Here is a 19,707-nt window from a genome sequence, read left to right on the forward strand (position 1 = left end):
ATTTCTTGCAACTATAGGGGGTGCTGTTCCGCATTAGCATCTTTTGGGTCTCCAAATTAAACCCTGCTCGTGCTAAATTCTTGATCGTACAATATGCATATTATTGTTATTATTGGATAGAAAACACCTTCTAGTTTCTATAGAAGTTGGAATTTTGTCTCTGAGTGGTACAGAACAATATCTACAGCACTTTTCATGACAGGGGTCAGATTTCAGAAATTTTTACCCCTGATCTGGAGTCTGTTTTTTAAGGCGACAGTGGAATGCTATGAAGAAACCGACACTGCCTACGTCTTCCTCTGGGTGTCTGTACGTCATCAGTTTTTTGATGGAGTCTATTGCACAATCCCAGCCCATATAAAACCAAACGTGGGATGACTTCTCTCTCTCTTCTCCGGCGCCACAAGCAAGATGGACATCGGACCTGCTCATTCCAAAATCGTTGTTTAACTAGTCTATATTTCTCCGGTCCATCGTTTTTCAGTCGTTAATTACGTTGTTAAAAACATCATAATGTAGTTAATTTGAAGTTTTATAGCAATTTATATCCGTTAGTGCGATTTTGACGGAATTTCTTTGTTGCTGCACTCTGAGAACTTTGGACAACGTTTTGGGGGTCCGTTCGACTCGTAGTGGATATTTCGAAGGACAGAGACATTCTATCGACAAAAGACGTTTATAACATAGAAGGATACATTGCCCAGAATCTGATGGAAGAACAAGCTCAAAGTAAGCCAATATTTAATATGATAAATCGTGTGTTCTGTCGAAATATTTTAAACGCATATTTCGCATTTTGTTGGTATAGCTTCACTTGGCGAACCCTGTATTGAAAAGTAAGGATAATTTTAAAAATTAAATCAGTGTGTTGCATTTAAGACTCCATTTTGGTCTTTCGATTCTGTAACCTGTATTTTTAGTCAAGTATATGAATTAGCTTTCGTTAAACTAGATCACTTCTGAAGCTGACGTTTCCTTGCATTTTGAGGCTTGAGTTGTGATATTTCCTATTGTATAAAACCGACGGTTTTTGTATGGCTAAAGTATGCACCTTTTCGAACAAACTGTATACTGTATGTTGTAATGATGTTACAGAGTGTCATCCGGAAGAAATTCTGAGAATGCGGTTAGTGGAAAAATTAATCATATTTTGGCGGTGATTACGGTTATAGCGCTCTTTGGCTGGAATCGACTGCTCTGGTAAACGTTTCACATGGGTATGCTACTTATCGATTTAATTGTGTTTTCCGCTGTAAAACGCTTAGAAATCTGAATATTGTTCTGGAATCACAAGATTCGGGTCTTTCCATTGCTATGCTTTGCTTTCTTATGAAATGTTTTATTAAGAGTAATTGGTATACACGTTGCTCCTCTATAGTAATTCTAGTCGTCTTGGTGATGGTCAGGTGCAATTGTAAACTGTTGGATTTCTACCTGAAATATCTGCACTTTTTTCTAACAAAACGCTAATCCTGTTACCATAATATGTATCAGACTGTCAATCTTGATGGGGTTTTTTATAGGTTATTGGCTAATCATATTTAGTTGAGCCGAATTGGTGATAGAGCACCTGGAAGGAGTAAAACTGATGAGTTAGGAATAGTGGTGTATTTTGCTAACGTGGTTTAGCTAATAGATTTCATATTTTTGTCTTCCTTTAGAAACCCATTGTTAAAAATTGAAATGTGGCTTTTTAATTCACGAGATCTGTCATATTTCATCTGGTGTCTTGGACTTGTGATTTAATGATTTATTTAGATGATACTATCTACTTGTGAAGCTATGCTAGCTATGCTAATCAGTGTGTGGGGGGGGTGGGGGCGTGATCCGGACGCCGGGGTAGAGGCTCGTGAAGGTTCATAACCTGTTTGGGCTAGGGGGCAGCATTTTCACGTTTGGATGAAAAGCGTGCCCAGAGTAAACTGCGTGCTACTCAGTCCAAGTTGCTAATTATATGCATATTATTAGTATTTGAGACAGAAAACACTCTGAAGTTTCTAAACGGTTTGAATGATGTCTGTGAGTAAAAACAGAACTCATTTGGCAGGCAAAAACCTGAGAAAAGAGATTTGTTTTTACTCCATTCATTTCCCTGTCACCCAAAAGTACTAGTTACATTTTGAATGCTTAACAGGACAGAAAATGGTCCAATTCACACACTTATTAAGAAGAATCCCTGGTCATCCCTACTGCCTCTGATCTGGCGGAATAGGAATCCAGGAAATATCCCCCTCTGCTCTCTACAGCAGTTTTATTCCCCTACGACCCACCAGCTCCATGTCACATCACATAGTATTGTTTTTATCTGTGTCACACCAAACTAAGTTTACTCACTTCTTCATTTTTCATTGGTGGCACAATTTTMATCTTGAATGCATCTTTTGAGAGAAAATATATTAGGAAAGTATTCTACCTCAACTTTGCCCAAAATTTTAGGAGCCGGTTTAGCCTAACCTAATTCCTTGACTAAAAAACACTATCAATKTCGTATCTGGGTCTGAAAAAACAGCACTCATTTGTTTTTAAAAGTGTCAGCATTCTGCAATTAATGTTCCATATGATAAAATACCTGATCTGGTGGGTTTCATATTCGTCGAGGGAAAAGGCATGTTTGACTCTTTGTCCAAACATTTATTATAACACTGACACGGAACCCAAACCGGCTGCGCGTGTGCGCCATTGTGCGCCATCGTGCATCAATGTATTTTGGCAAGCTAGCTTGCACTTGCTAGCTAATTTGTCCTTTTTAGTTAGCTTGCTGTTGCTAGCTAATTTGTCCTGGGATATAAACATTGAGTTGTTATTTTACCTAAAATGCACAAGGTCCTYTACTCTGCCAATTAATCCACACATAAAATGGTCAACTGAATCGTTTCTAGTCATCTCTCTTCCTTCCAGGCTTTTTCTTCTCTTGACTTTATATTGCGATTGGCAACTTTAATAAATTAGGTGCATTACCGCCACTGACTTTGTTCGTCTTTCATTCACCCACGTGGGTATAACCAATGAGGARATGGCACGTGGGTACCTGCTTCTATAAACCAATGAGGAGATGGGAGAGACAGGACTTGCAGCGCGATCTGCGTCAGAAATAGAACTGAATTATATTTTAGCCCTTGGAAATGCAGACGCTCGAATAACATAGATTTAAAAATGTATTTTGYAACGCTCGCACACGCGATGCGAGCGCTGTAGTCAGCCTGTAAGAAATGAAGTAGCACATCGATGCGAGGTCATTCACATTGAGAAAATACCAAACCATTTTACTTCAAACAAAACATATAACTAGCTGCTGCAAAGTGTGACACATCCACTATCCTCCACTATTTCATGTGGGTTGACGGTAGAAACCTGTCCAGTGAACCGAGTATGTGAGCAGAGCTGGAGCTGAGCATGCCCCAATTTGACTGGAGTGTGGAGCCAAAGGGCTGGAGCATCGGCTTTCTCGCCGCTGCCAATTGACTGGAGTGTGGAGCCAAAGGCGGAGCACGGCTTTCTCGCCTTGCCCCAATTGACTGGAGTGTGAGCAAAGCTGGAGCATCGCTTCTATCGCCTGCTCCAATTTGACTGGAGTGTGGAGCCAAAGGCTGGAGCATCGGCTTTCTCGCCTGCTCCAATTTCGCTCCAGTAGCACTCAGTGCTCTCACTGCACGAGCTCAGGGCATGCTCATTGTAGTCAACGTGTGTGCTGCTAATAGCCCCTTGCTTTAGACCGAGGTAAAGACAGATTCAGGTTGGATATTCAACGGACACTCGCCTGTAGTTTTCCTTAATTCCAACAACAGCAGTTAGGGACCGTCAACATAGTGACAAATCTACTTTTTCAAATGTCAATAGCTCTTTAACTATTACTCCTAAAACGTTCCAAACTGGTTCTAGCTAACCCAATGGCATAGACACACATTGCACACACTTTTTTTTGTCGATTTACATCTCACACTATTTTCAATTATTTATTTACATTTTTGAAATTCAATAGCACCTTGGTCATGTGACTCACACACCTCAAACAAGGTTCATAATGTACACTCAGCGGGCCTACACATTGCACAGCCTTTTGTTTGTCCATTTGCATCTCATGAGATTTTACATACATTTTTCWAACTTTCAAATTTCAATAGCTCCGTAGTCTTATGACCTACAACCCTCAAACTGCTGTCAGAATATCCACTGAGTAGCCTTATATGTATGTAGCACAACCTTTTGTTTGTCCATTTTCATCCCACACAATTTTACATGAATTTTCTGTTTTTCAATGTTTCTAATTTCAATAGCTCCTTGGTCATGTGACCTACTGGACTCAAACAAGGTTCACAATGTCCACTGACTACCCTTCTATATTGTAAACCCTTTAGTTTGTCCATTTTCATCTCTCACGATTATACATACATTTTGTAAACTTTAGAATATCAATAGCTCCTTGGTCATGTGACCTACTGACTTCAAACAAGGTTCAGAATGTACACCTAAGTGGGCCTACAAATTGCACACCCTTTTGTCTGTCCATTTTCTCGTATGATTTTACATGAATTTGCCTGCTCTGTCCCCCTGAAGGACAGTGTCACTCACACACCTATTCACTTTGGCCTTCTCCCTGGSGCCTTCCTGACCTCCAGGCAGGCCCCCATTGACCCGGTGACCTCTGACTCCTGGCCTCTAGGCTTACACTCCCTGCCCACCTGCCTGCCCTCTCCCTGAGCCTGAGAGTGTATAGCTTACTCCCTGGAACTACAGACCTCCAGGCCTCCACACCTACTCTCCCTACCCTGTCAACACCCCTCTCCTTTGGCCTTAGAGTATAGCTTACTCCCTGGAATTACTAAGACATCTATAGTCCSTCTGTCAGGAACCAAGTGCACCTGGCAACCCGAAACAGGCTCTGTTCACCTGGCAACCCGAAACAGGCTCTGTGCACCTGGTAACCTGAAACAGGCTCTGTGCACCTGGTGACCAGCCCACTGTTTTCCGCTCAGAGACTAAGTCCCTGAGTGCTGCCCCCAGCCCCCGACTCCGGCCGCCCCTGCTCGGACTCTGAGTGCCACCCGCATTGGGGGAGGCCTCCTTGTGCACCTGGTGACCCTTTGACTTCCACATCGAGACCCAACCTGACTCACAGTCCCACCAGAGGACAGGCCCGGGCGGATCGGCGACCATCACGTAGCCCCCCAGCTATCCAGAGCCCAATGTYAATGTCTTAYGTCTTCTACCCACCTGCCTGGGCTCTCTCACACTCTGTGTTTGGCCTCTGGCCCCTGGCCCTTCTGCRTGCACCTGGTAACCCGTAAGTAAAGAAAGAGGATTATCGAGGAAGACGCCTTCTGTCCCCAACAAAAGCTTGGATCGAGGGCTGACTTTCAATAGATCGCAGCGAGTGAGCTGCTCTGCTACGTACAAAACCTTGACCCAGAGTCAGGTAATCTACGAGTGGTTTAGCACCAGGTTCCCCACAAACAATGTGGGCTATACTCGGCCTTGTCTCAGGATGGTAAGTTGGTGGTTGAAGATATCCCTCTAATGGTGTGGGGGCTGTGCTTTGGCAAAGTGGGTGGGATTATATCCTTCCTGTTTGGCCGTGTCCGGTGGTATTATCGGATGGGGCCACAGTGTCTCCTGACCCCTCCTGTCTCAGCCTCCAGTATTTATGCTGCAGGAGTTTATGTTTCGGGGGGCTAGGGTCAGTTTGTTATATCTGGAGTACTTCTCCTGTCTTATCCGGTGTCCTGTGTGAATTTAAGTATGCTCTCTCTAATTCTCTCTTTCTCTCTTTCTTTCTCTCTCTCGGAGGACCTGAGCCCTAGGACATGCCTCCGGACTACCTGGCATGATGACTCCTTGCTGTCCCCAGTCCACCTGGCCGTGCTGCTGCTCCAGTTTCAACTGTTCTATGGAACCCTGACCTGTTCACCGGACGTGCTACCTGTCCCAGACCTGCTGTTTTCAACTCTCTAGAGACAGCAGGTGCGGTAGAGATACTCTTAATGATCGGCTATGAAAAGCCAACTGACATTTACTCCTGAGGTGCTGACTTGCTGCACCCTCGACAACTTCTGTGATTATTATTATTTGACCATGCTGCTCATTTATGAACATTTGAACATCTTGGCCATGTTCTGTTATAATATCCACCGGCACAGCCAGAAGAGGACTGGCACCCTCATAGCCTGGTTCCTCTCTAGGTTTCTTCCTAGATTTGGCCTTTCTAGAGAGTTTTTCCTAGCCACTGTGCTTCTACACCTGCATTGCTTGCTGTTTGGGGTTTTAGGCTGGGTTTCTGTACAGCACTTTGAGATATCAGCTGATGTAAGAAGGGCTATATAAATACATTTGATTTGATTTGAAACATGCGGTACGCATCAGGAGAAGGCGGCAACTCATCCGGCCTTACCCCAACCCCCTCACGAACGGCTCTACTCACGTGCAAAAAGAGGCAGGCTATCCCGGGCTAACCGAAGATCCGCTGCGCTACGGTATCGTTACTTTTAGGGGGGGTTCTGACTTAGAGGCGTTCAGTCATAATCCCACAGACGGTAGCTTCGCACCATTGGCTCCTCAGCCAAGCACATACACCAAATGTCTGAACCTGCGGTTCCTCTCCTACTGAGCAGGATTACTACAGGTGGGTAYGCTCCTTTGAATTTCATCAAGTTGACATTCAGTGGTCCGTGCCCAGCGGGAACCTATGCTTCTTCCGTCCRTTTTATGGCTCCGCAGAAAATCAGTGGGCGTGGATGGTACTACCCACATCAGATGTAGGCCTCCCTCTCCAGACAAGCTGGAGATATCTCTCCCCACTTTGTAGGGCATGAGCCAGACCTATGCAATGCCCTATCACTGGGTTTAGTCTCCGCCTCGAGTCTAGTGAGTGTAGAGGAGACCTACCCACCTACAATGTGTGGTGTCCCGCACTCAGGCAAGCCTGAGGCCTGGTTGTGTCAGCTAATGGTAAGGCACATGCCATCTCCACTACCCCAACCATCCACCGGTCCGCCTTCGGCCCGGTGACAGACACCACCCCGACAAACCCCCGCATGCAGCCCCTTACGACACCACACACATGGGCCGCACAACGAACTTCCAAAGGTGGCGAGAGGAGGGCAACGGAGCGATTGCTCGCCCAGCCGTGGCTCGTTCCCAGCCCTGCTTCACACCCCAGCCCGACTGACCGACCCAGCCCTTACAACCAATTCTTATTCCCGAAGTTACATATCTGACTTGCCAACTTCCCTTACCAATATTGTTATAACATGCCAGAGGCTGTTCACTTTGGAGACCTGCTGCGGATATGTGTATGGCCCCCGGATTTTCAAGGGCCAGCGAGATCTCACCGGACACCGCCGGAACCACAACACTTTCCAGGGCTTGGGTYCCTCTCTCGGGGTGAACCCATTCCAGGGCGCCCTGCCCTTCACAGAGAAAAGAGAACTCTCCCCGGAGCTCCCGCCAGCTTCTCCGGGATCGGTCGCGCACTGGACCGGGATCGGTCGCGCCCTGGACGCCTCACAGGGCGCCTGTCTCCACCGGTCCGTGGACATTCTGAAAGTAGTTTGAGGTCAGTAGGTCACATGACCAAGGAGCTATTGAAATTCTAAAGATGACAAAATTAATGTAAAATCGTGTGAGATGAAAATGGACAAACTAAAGGGTGTGTAATGTGTAGGCCCACTGATTGTACATTCTGAACCTTGTTAGACGTCAGTAGGTCACATGACCAAGGAGCTATTGAAATTCTAAAGATGACAAAATTCATGTAAAATCGTGTGAGATGAAAATTGACAAGCTAAAGGGTTTGCAATATAGAAGGGTAGTCGGTGGACATTCTGCACCTTGTTTGAGTCCAGTAGGTCACATGACCAAGGAGTTATTGAAAWTAGAACTTTTGAAAAAATGTGTGAGATGAAAATGGACAAACTAAATGSTGTGTAATGTGTAGGCCCACTAAGTGTACATTCTGAACCTTGTTCGAGGTCAGTAGGTCATATGACCAAGGAGCTATTGAAATTCGAATTTAAATACAGTTTGTACTTTTTTTACGCTCCCTAACTAATTAAACTAGGAATACAAAATGCTGCTCTCATTTCTGCGTGTTTCTTAGCGTTGGAAAGCAAATTAATGTCCAAATCTTGAAAATAAGAACTGTGCATTGTTGTGCGCAATTTTTCCAACATCATGGAAGCTATTGATGTTTGAAAGCACGAATATCCGTTGAATATCATAAAGAAACTGATAAAACACACAGGTGCTAAATCAAGGTGACTTACAAAGATGAGGACCAAGAGCAAGAGAGGGAGTGYGGTGATGTAGTGKCCACTGTTATGTRTAAAGCTTGGATACCACCTGCTGGTATGGTGCTAAACTGTTATGTTACAGATCGGATGCCATTGTTCTACCCGCGAGATATGGCAGTTGTTACACGCTGGCTACATGAAACAACTAAAGAATCATTGTGGAATCTGACACGTATCCCAAAAGTATGATGGTGTACTTACTACGTGCACATGCTAAAATAAAGGAACACGGTGGGTAGATAACTAAGTGTGCCCTTGTAGCGAAGTGTTTATCAACTAAACATCTGATCTTTTAAAGGTTTCGTTAATTTTCATACTATTATCTATACAATAGGCCATAATAGATTTTAGGCCTGGCCTGGCATATTCCCACGTTCAAGGAACTTTCCATTTTGATTGGGTTATTTTGCCTAAAAATCTTAGGCTTACCTATAGAAAAATTAAAAACACAATTGAATCTCTGCCCAGCCTGGCAAGAGTGGCCAAAAGGGTGTTTAGAATCCCCAGTGTCTCTGCAAGTGTGGAGAGGACATTCTCCGCTGCTGGCGGGCTMTCCAGGCACGATCGCATGAGTCTTAAGCTCCAGACTGGCCAAACTCGTGTTTCTAAAAATGAATTCAAAGGCAGTAATAAGTCATTTTTTGTTTAATTTGTGCTTAATTCTAAGTAAGTCACAGCCTATATGCGCAATGTATAGACTATAATTATATAATACAATGAAATGTTGTTAAAATGCTGAGCGTTTTATATCCCTGCCAGCCTAATGCCTCACAAGGTATTTCTTTGTAGGCTATAGCATTGAAATAATATAAATAATATAGCCTAAATAATCATTTTTCGTTCCTTCTTAGGCTCTCTGTCTGGCTCCTGACCTATTTAGAGTGTTTATATGCTGTTTAATAGGACATGTAGCCTATTTGAAATTATGTTMGCTTTTTCCATTCACCTTTTCATGTTTAATCAAATACTTTTCATTGAAATCCATATGGTTTGGTTTCAATACTTTAAAACCAATTGGTAGGTCCAGGTAGTCACAAAAATAGATGGGTGTTGGAATTTGTGTGGATGGTTTTTAGCATTTTAGGGAGTGGTAGGAAGGACAGCRGTAGGAGCGGCTTTCCAACAGCTGAACATACTGTGCCTGGGAGTGGGTTGACTCTGTAGGAGGAACCAACAGCTTGAAGTTGAATCCTCTSTCTCCATCCTGACAACGAATTGGTAACGTTAATATTAATTGACAACAGCACTTTATTGACAGTTGGTAAACTAGCAAGCAAGGGCTTTTGGCTACAGCTTTTTTTTTCTCCAGAAAATGTTAGTGAGCAAACTGAAATATTAGCACAACAACAGCTAGCCAGCAAAATGTTAGCTAGCTAGCTAACCTAGCTAGAGACTGGACACATTTACAGAAAAACAAAATATTTTGCAATAACATACTTCGCTAGCAAGCTAAATAATTAATATCTAATTGTGAAATATTAGCTAATGTTAGCTAGTAGCTYCCTACCTGKAAGTGAAGACAGCCAATGTTTGTTTTGTTCAAATGGCAGAKTTTTGGTTGTTGGTGTGAATGCGTGCAGAATGTATCAAATAGGTAGACTACATATGTGAAATAAATGTACATTATACCAATCATATATTTATATTTTCTTAATATATTGCTCTGCATTATACTAATCGATGGAAACATTGTAATCTAGGTTAGCCAATTGTCACGCCCTGACCGTAGAGATCCTTTTTATGTCTCTATTTTGGTTGGTCMGGGCGTGAGTTTGGGTGGGCATTCTATGTCTGGTGTTCTATGTTGTCCTTGTTTTGTATTTCTATGTGTTTGGCCTGGTATGGTTCCCAATCAGAGGCAGCTGTCTATCGTTGTCTCTGATTGAGAATCATACTTAGGTAGCCTGTTCCCACCTGTGTTTGTGGGTGGTTGTTTTCTGTTTTGTGTGTTCACCTTACAGGACTGTTCGTTTGTCGTTTTTGTTGTTTCGTCAAGTGTTTCCTATTTTATTAAAGGTAATATGAACACTTACCACGCTGCACCTTGGTCCTCTTCTCCTTCTCCCGACGACGTTCGCTACACCAATTAATTCAAACAGTCCAATAGCTGTGGGGATATTTTATTTTATACTTAGGCCAAAGTAAATAACTCTTAATTTGTTTGTCATTGCATTTTCCTCATTTTGAATATGTCTTTAAATACATCATAATACATTAGCTCTCCTTGTTATATGAACACAACATCCCATTTCAGTTAAATTTTTTGTGGAAAGAAAAAAAGACATTCATTAAAATGTGACAAAACCATTCACATCATGGTCATCATCCATGTATGACACACATGATTTAAAGTGTCTTTGTGTGTTGACGTCAAAGTGCCTCCCTTCAAGTCGGTCATGTCTAGATTGGACCCAGCTTTTGAAAAATGTACGTTAAAAGTAGACTATTTTTTTGTGCATTTTAGCTAACCCTAACCCTTTTCCTAATCTTAACCTAATTCTCATAACCTGCTGYGTAATTTCTCCTAGCCCTGATATGAAAAGTCAATTCTGACAAAAATCTGGATCCCTTCAAGACCCTCCAAGTGCCCTTGAACATATGAAAATGATGATGATGACCAAAGATTGTCTGTTCCCTCATGGATCAGGGTACCATCACATGACAATCAATGCCTATCAACTTTCATTGGATCAAACCCTTGATTTCTGCATTCACAATTATGACTTTATTCTCATCAAGTAGGCTCAGTGCAACCTCAAGGTGGTTATGTCTGGAATATTTTTTAAGTTACTTAAAATTAAATCAATCAGTAACAGTGATATACAGTGTCATTTTCCAATATAACGTGCAAACAATTTCCTCCAGGATGAGGATAAACTTTCAGGAGCTCAAGAGTCATTAACGTAAGAGTAAATACTGCCATCTAGAGATAAATAGCTAMTGGGTTAAGACAGRAAATGTAGTAACTGGAAATTCCAAGCATCCGCAGGAACCCCACCCGACAGCTTTCTGCCGGAGTCGCCCCCACTAGCTGTGTTCCGGCGTCCTAGCTAGTAAGCTAACAAGTTAGCACACAGTGTCCTTCATTCCCACCTGCTAAACACCTGSCCTCGCCATTATTACCAGAACTGCGGGAAACTAGTGCATGACAGGCATGGGCGAAGTACAYTGTCTACCGGTGTCCTAGCTATCGTTAACTAGCAACCTTTCTTCTGCTGCTGTGTACCGGAGTCCTAGCTAACTAGCTAGCTATCACACAGTGTTTTTTGCTCCGGCTTGACGAACACCTGCCAGAATCCTAGCTAGCTAACTAGCTAGCACCCATTGTCCTAAACGCCTGCCGAAAACCTGCCCTTGCTGTCATTAACAGTACTTCCGGAAAAAGTGCCCGACAGGCAGGGGCAAAGTACACTGTGTACCGGTGTGCTAGCTAGCTACCTGTCCCACCTACTGTGTACCGGAGTCCTAGCTTACTGACTGGCTAGCTATTACCCAGTGTCCTAAATGCCTGCCGAACAACTGCCCTCGACCTTGTTAACAGAACAGCGGGAAACGAATGCCCAACAGGCTTGGGACGAAGGACACTGTCTAACATTGCTAGCTAACTAGTTTCCGTTGTCCCCCTGCCTCTTCGGCATGCATAACCACCACATACTGTACTGGAGTGCCCCTGCGGACCGGAGTCCTTGCAAAAAAATTGACAAATTTACGCATAAAGAGGGGTTCCTACAGATGCAGAAATGCCCACATGCAGGAACGCCCCCAATTGCACCCTTCACAGTTCAAGAGTGTTGTATTGTCTTTGGTGTTGTCACAAATACTACGTTCAAAACAACTGGAAACTCGGAAATCTCCGACTTCAGAGCATTCAAGACAACTGGGAAATGGGAAAGAAATTTGCTCAGACTGGGATTTCTTTTGTTTGAATGGTCATCCAACTCAGAATTTCAAGTCTGAAACTTGGGTATCTTATTGGGGGGGGGGTTCCCAGTTGTCTTGAAAGCACCAAGAGTTTCTAAGCCCAGATGCGCAACATCGCTAGACTTCTGGAAATGCTTGCGAAACAGACCAAGAAGACCAGGCCAGGAATGAGAAGTCAGTGATAGAAGTGCAAAATTCTGTAAATGTTCTCAAAATCTAAAGGCACATCCTAGATTCGAGCCAATGGCTAAAGTAGTTATTATTCCAACCTCGTGAAAGTGATAAACTGACACGTACATATTTTTTAGTAAAAAACTAATTTATATTGAATTAGTGCCATTGATTTTAGGGCCTACACGTTCCCATTTTGGCGCAAGACAACCGTTAGACCCGATGATGTGTTTCTACGCATGAGTTTAGCTAGYTAAMGGCAAAATGTGGTCATCATTAGTTACCAGAGGCATATAGTGATAAATATGGCTAAACCCCGCCTTTTTCTGCAATTTCTCTTTTTAAAATCTGATTTCAAACCTAACCTTTACCCAAACCTTAACCAAACCTTACGCCTAAACTTAAATTAATACCAAAAAGCAAATTTTTGTTTACATAATTTTAACGATATAGCCAGGGCCGCAACTTTCACTGGGGACATTTACATTTACGTCATTTAGCAGACGCTCTTATCCAGAGCGACTTACAAATTGGAAAGTTCATACATATTCATCCTGGTCCCCCCGTGGGGAATGAACCCACAACCCTGGCGTTGCAAGCGCCATGCTCTACCAACTGAGCCACACGGGACCACGGGACGAGTGGGACATGTCCCCCCCACATTCTGAAATTTCATTTTTGTCCCTCCCAAATTTTATTATTTGAATATGATACAAAACAAGGCAACGGTGTGCTTTAGGACCATGCGGACGCCTCCGAGCGGTTGGGTATGCTGTTTGTAGTGTTTATCTGACTGGATTATAAAAATAATAATGGTTATGTCCCCCCCACTTCTAAAACCAAAGTTGCGCCCCTGGATATAGCCAATTTTTKTAAATAGTGACAACTCCACAAGTGTGATTGGGGAATCCTATTGCAGAAGCAGTTTCTGCAAGTCTTCAWACTGTATTATCTTTGGTGTTGTTATCGGTCTCTAGCTTTTAGCTGTACAGTCAACACGGGAATATAATTGTTTTGAAGATGTATTGAAGAACTGTGAATATCAAGAGACTACGCCTGATTATTCATGTAACAATGCTTTCGGAGATGAAAGAAACCTACCATTCATCATGACAGTGTGAACAAAATGTTACAGTGATTCATTAAACCTTCTAAAAGCACTAGTATATCCATTAAGTGTTTCACATAATAATACTGTACATTGTAGTTATTTGAGGTGGACTTCTGAAATTCCAAATACAGTGTAGACATAGAAATTACCTGCATATAATAATATTYTAAAATATATCACAACACTTATGCAGAAAATGTACTATCTGGACTCCAGATTYGTAAAATATAGTATTTTTTGACAGGGCAGTTGTATCTTGACACAGTCATATTATGCTGATAATACATTATTCAATGACAGAAGTGGAAATGGTGAAGAAATATGTTTACATGAACATTGCTGTCTAAGATTTGAACCAAATTAATTTGATGTCTACATTATCTCAATGACTGTATTGAGATACCATGTGAATGCGTGAATTTGATGTCAATGAAAGTTAGACTATTTCTTCTTCAGTTTTTGTCTCGTCAACTGCTCTCACCCTGTCATTGGTGGCTTCTTTGGTAGCATTGTCCCTGTTGGACTCTTCTTCTTTTCCCTCCAGTTTAGCCTTCCTTTCCTCCTCTTTTTTCTCTTTGTCCAACAACCGGTAGTTGATACCCATCCCCACAAACAGGAACACACTGGCAATGATAAGGATCACCCCACAGCTCTGGTAGGTGTATTGGTAGTCATTGTAGATGTCTTTGAATTTCCCTGTGACAGAACAAAATATGAATTCTAACTTGTATCATAAGTTAACAGTCTTTGCTTTTCATGAAAAATAAACCAGTTAGATGATTGAACATCTTTAAATAGAAACAAGGAGCTTAAGTAAACTACAAATACATGTGTGCACTCACCTAAAAAAGGGGGACCTAACAAGACAGGCCCACACTCCACAATGGTGACCAGTCCCACTGCACTGGAGAAGCGCTGCGTTCCCACAAGGTCCATGAGCGTCTCAAACAGCACTGCACTCAGCCAGCCAAAGGCAAAGCCAAAGAAGATGGCATAGATAACGAAGCCTGTGTAGTCCACAGAGATGGGCGCCAGGACGTGGCACACACCGTTCAACAGCACAGAGCAGGCAAAGAAGTACTGCACCCTGGGTCGTATCCACTTTGTATTGGCCACAATGCCCATGGAGGGCCGGGCCACCATGTCCACAAAGGCCAGGAYAGACAGCAGGAAGGCTGCYTTCTCTTTGGGGATGTCCCTGCTCTTGGCAAAGTTACTAAGGAACACTAGTGGGGAGAAGAGACCAAAGAACATGATGACGTTACCCATGAGGTAGAGCACGAAGCCCCGGTGTTTGAACAGCGAGAGGTCGATAAAACTGTTGCACTTCTGCCCACACGTCGTACTCTCTTTGGTAGCATCTTCACTTTTCACGGCAGGCTGTGGTWTTGGTCCGATGGGTCTCATGAGAGAACCAGCGACGCAGCAGTTGAACAGCAGGCCTCCCAGTATCAGGAAGCTGCCCCTCCAACCAAACTGGTCAAAGAACCAGCTGTTGAGAGGGGCCAGGGTGGATAGGAACACTGGGCTGCCCGCCATGGCGATTCCATTGGCGATGGGCCGCTTATGGTAGAAGTACTTCCCAATCATAGTAAGGGCTGGGTTCAGATTGAATGCCAGTCCCAAACCTGTTGAAATATATTAAATAYATTCATTCAGTCCAATATCAGACTGCATAGTTATTCATTTTACATACTGTAACACATGAAACCAGACCGAAAAGAAATTCAGGATACTAGAAAGTGATAATAGAGTTCCTAAAGAGGGCCCCAGAGGGCAATACATTTCCTCAACAGCAGCAACTAATGAACAGTAAACTAATGAACATATCTTTGCTATTCGGGTTCCTTGGGATGTCCGTACTCTCCATTGAAGTTGAAATGTAAAATGGTTAAGRTAAGGGTTAAGGTAGGGGTTAAGGTTTAAGCTAGGGACGTCCCGAGGATCCCGGATAGCACTAACCATGAAAGAAGCCTACCTCCGACCACTCCCACACAGAAGTAAAGTCCTTCCACTGAGTTGCAGAAGGAGGCAGCAATCAGTCCACAGCCAGACAGGAGTCCTCCACACATCATGACGGGACGACTCCCATACTTATTAACTAGGATACTGCTGACAGGACCTGAGAGGTGACAAATACAAAGCAAACAGTGAAGATGATTCATACGTTGGGAAAATTCACTTTAGGCAAATATGCCCAAGCATAACTGACTATACCATAATGACTATTGAAATTTAATTTGAAAAACTTTAGAGGATTGCAAATTCGCATCTTGAATTAATTTCCTTGATTAACGTGATTTSAAATCTTTAGTAGGTGAAAATGCGAATTAGACTACCATAAGAAAAGTATATTTTTTATTTATTAATTATTTATTTATTATTATTATTATTATATATATATATATATTTTTTTTTTGAAATGTTATATTTCACCACTAGAGGTCCCTAAAGCCTCAACTCTGAGAAACGCTGGTGCAGCCAGAGCTTCCACACAACTTCTGCAATGATTTGTCTCACTGCTGCACTGCAGCAATTTCTCTGGTCTAGCCACTGTTGGCAATGCAATCGCACAGAAAACAAGACAATCGCGATGAAACAAGATATTGTGAGGTGTGGCTACAGTTTGTGTATTCCTAACGTATGTGCGGAGAATGACAAAAGAAKAGGGCTCTGTCGTTAAAGAGCACTTCTAACTAGGCTACTGTAAAATCCTGTGCAGGATTTTATGTGTGGTTGTGCTAGAGAGGTTGGGTATAGAAAAAATACATTTAAAGTACTCCACAGTAGAGCAGGTTACACGTAGTCACTCATTTCCTATGGGTAATCTACCATAGTTCCCATGTAATAGTAAATAATATCCCTTCATTTTGAAAGATGCGAGCTTCACATTGAGAGGGACACTACCTTTGTCCCACTCAGCCTCCTACTGCTGTTGAAATAGATAGTTTKTCTACTGATATGACTTGGTAAACATAGCCTACGCATAGTTTTTCTAATCAATGGTCTACTTCTACATACCCTATCACCTTCCCCCTGGAAGCTTTGGAGGCTACATTCACAATAGCTCCACTTTGTTATAGTCTTAGACTGAAACATATTCATTCCATTTAGGTTTGGCTAAATCTCAGAGGGTTTGGCAACACAAATTTAAGGTAACTATGGGCCATAAAATGAGCCTAACAACCCCTAGCTCACTACAACTTGTAAACATATATGCTTAGATGGCATGCAGAGTTCTGCTGGCTGCATGCCCACCATCTGTCTGGCCTATACCAACAAGGCCTAAATGGGAACGAAGATCCATGTGGAAGACGCTTCAGCCTCCCTGCCAAATCCCGGCACCACTGAAGGAACCTAAATGGAATGTGACAGTTTTTGTTTAGAGGTTGTCCAGACTCATTTGCCAGCTCGGAACACGACAAAGGCWTTTTAGATTCTAATACAGGCGAGGCTAAACACCAACAAAGAGCCTGTCCCCTCTCTCTCCGAAGATGAGCTGGTGAGGGGTTGAAAAGTCTGAGGAGGCAGCCTAAGACCAACCCTGACAATATAAGACATTATGAGAAGGATAGGAAAGAAATTAAAGAGAGGTCAAGACAAGAGGATTTTGTCCCATTATTTAGTCAATGTATACATTTTCAGAAACATCATTTTTTTTGTAGCGTTCATGGATGACACATGAACACTCTACAATAAATGTTTATGGTAACTTACAGTTGAATAAGCCAAGAAACAACCCATTTTCTGTAGCACCAGTAAGCGTACATGCAAAATTGAGCATGGATTGCCCCTGTACTGACAGCTGTTAATGTAAAAAAAAGGGCTTTCTAAAGCCATTTGATTCAATTACTCATTGAWTACTTTAACTACAATCTAGAAGAACACATTGTGTGCTGTGCACTGTTGGCTGTAACCCCCGTTTTAAGGCCTGCCAGGATTGGGTCATAGACGTCATTAGGGTCTGAGTCTGACAGGGCTTGTGTGTTCCGGTCCTGTAGAAAGGTCAGAGGTCAGCCCCCACACAGTCATGTGCTCCTCATCATGCGCAGCCAGCCAGGCAGTCATGTGTCCACAGCCCAACTAACAGGCAACATTCAGAGTGGGAGAACTGGGAACCGTCTGAGACAAAGCTACTGCATGAACCAATGACCTGGCTTTCGCCCATGCAGGTCCTGAATGTGCGCCTGWGCTAAGTGCTACCTTTTGAGGGAATGGGCTGCTGAACAATAAATAGCATTCATTCACTGGTCTGGTGGGGGGCAGCCATGGCAGCTATGTACTCTAGTAGGGAAATGGCGGCTTAWCTCTCTGAGTGGACCATATGTACATACTGTATGTACACATGGTGCTGGTCCCCTCTATACTGAAATAGGCAAATGGTTCAGAAATCGTTAAAGAGTTCTTCATAAAGTGCTGCTATTGCTGAAGCTTKACCTACTGTACCGTATACAGTATGTGGTACTACACATGGAACATATCAGCACTAATCCTCTCAAGAGTTCAGTGTTTTGGTAATTACTCCTTCAGTAGTTTTTCTTCCACATGTTATTGTAAATAGGCACTACTAATAAGCTAGCTGAAAATGCTGTAGAAGTGTGCAGCTAATAACAATGTATACAGGACAACATCAATATGGGAAAAATAGTACATTTTGTAAAACAGCATCATACCCCGGGGATATGTTTATTCAGTTTATCTCCCCTTCTTGAGAGAAAACCAGCCTGTTCACTATTTGACAGTGCTTTTTTAAAATCCAGCCTCAGACCTCTTCTTGTGGGACAACGAGTCTTGAGTACAAGAGTCCCTCTGATTACTGTTCTGTCTGTTCGTTGAATGTCATGCAGATGAAAAGAGGCGTATCAACGCTCCACTGGGAAGACCTGTCTGACACCTAGCGTTTGATTCAACCCAGTCAGTACAGGAAGCTAGACCAGCTGACACAGTCTGCCTCACCTGCCACTCTCATGTAAATCATTTCATCTCCTCAGCCTCAGAAGACACCTGGGACAACATTCATTGAGGTGGGTCTAGGGTGTCGGTAGGGTGGAGGTGATATGGTCTTGACTAGTCTCTCAAGCACTTCATGATGACGGAAGTGAGTGCTACGGGGCGGTACGTTTAGCTCAGTTACCTTAGCTTTCTTGGGAACAGGAACAATGTGGCCTCTTGAAGCATGTGTGGAACAGCAGACTGGGATAGGATTGATTGAATTGTCCGTAAACCACCAGCCAGCTGGTCTGGCATGCTCTGAGGACGCGGCTGGAATGCCGTTGGCCTGCAGCCTTGCGAGGTTAACACGTTTAAATGTTTTACTCACTCTGGCTGCAGTGAAGAGAGCCCGCAGGTTTTGGTAGGGGGCCGTGTCAGTGGCACTGTATTGTCCTCAAAGCGGGCAAAAAGTTGTTTAGCCTGTCTGGGAGCAAGACATCCTGGTCCGCGACGGGGCTGGTTTTCTTTTTGTATCCTGATTGACTGTAGACCTGCCACATACCTCTTGTGTCTGAGCTGTTGAATTGCGACTCGATTTGTCTCTGTACTGGACTTAGCCTGTTTGATTGCCTTGCGGAGAGAATGCTACACTGTTGTATTCGGTATGCTTTCCGGTCCTTGCCTGTGTTAAAAGCAGTGGTTCGCGCTTTCAGTTTCACGCGAATGCTGCGTCAATCACGGTTTCTGGTTTGGGAATGTTTTAATCGTTGCTGTGGGTACGACATCGTCAATGCACTTCCTATGAACTCGCTCACCGAATCAGGCATATTCGTCAATATTGTTGTGGAGCGCAATGCGGAACAATTCCAATCCGCGTGATCGAAGCAGTCTTGAAGCGTTGATTCAGATTGGTCGGACCAGCGTTGACAGACTGAGCGCGGGAGCTTGTGTTTTTAGTTCTGTTTTGGCTGGAATCAACAAATGGAGTCGTGGTCAGCTTTTCCGAAAGGGGTGGGCGGGGAGGGCCTTATATGCGTCGCGGAATTAGTATAAAATAGTCTAGGGTTTTTCCAGCCCTGTAGCACATCGATATGCTGATAGAATTAGGGAGTTTTTTGTTTTATTAGCCTTGTTAAAATCCCCAGCTACGATGAATTGCGCCTCAGGGTGTGTGGTTTCCAGTTTACAAGAGTCAGATAAGTTCGTTCAGGGCCATCGATGTGTCTGCTTGGGGGGGAATATATACGGCTGTGATTTATGATTGAACGAGAATTCCTTCTAGTGTAA

The 19,707-nt window shown here is 43.3% G+C and overlaps 1 protein-coding gene across 1 annotated transcript in view; it reads right to left on the minus strand.

Annotated features, from left to right (window-relative positions):
• Positions 1 to 10,389: 10,389 nt before the first annotated feature.
• Positions 10,390 to 19,707, minus strand: part of LOC112069022 (monocarboxylate transporter 1) — a 31,705-nt gene continuing 22,387 nt past the window's right edge. Inside the window, exons 3-6 of the mRNA XM_024136273.2 lie at positions 15,467 to 15,610; positions 14,331 to 15,116; positions 13,009 to 14,184; positions 10,390 to 12,848 (exon numbers count right to left, since the gene is read on the minus strand). Of these exons, the coding sequence (XP_023992041.1) occupies positions 13,925 to 14,184; positions 14,331 to 15,116; positions 15,467 to 15,610 (1,190 nt within the window). The 3' untranslated portion in view covers positions 10,390 to 12,848; positions 13,009 to 13,924. The remainder of the gene's footprint in view (positions 12,849 to 13,008; positions 14,185 to 14,330; positions 15,117 to 15,466; positions 15,611 to 19,707) is intronic.

This window comes from Salvelinus sp. IW2-2015, unplaced genomic scaffold (genome assembly GCF_002910315.2).
Source record: "Salvelinus sp. IW2-2015 unplaced genomic scaffold, ASM291031v2 Un_scaffold859, whole genome shotgun sequence".
Lineage (NCBI taxonomy): Eukaryota > Metazoa > Chordata > Actinopteri > Salmoniformes > Salmonidae > Salvelinus > Salvelinus sp. IW2-2015.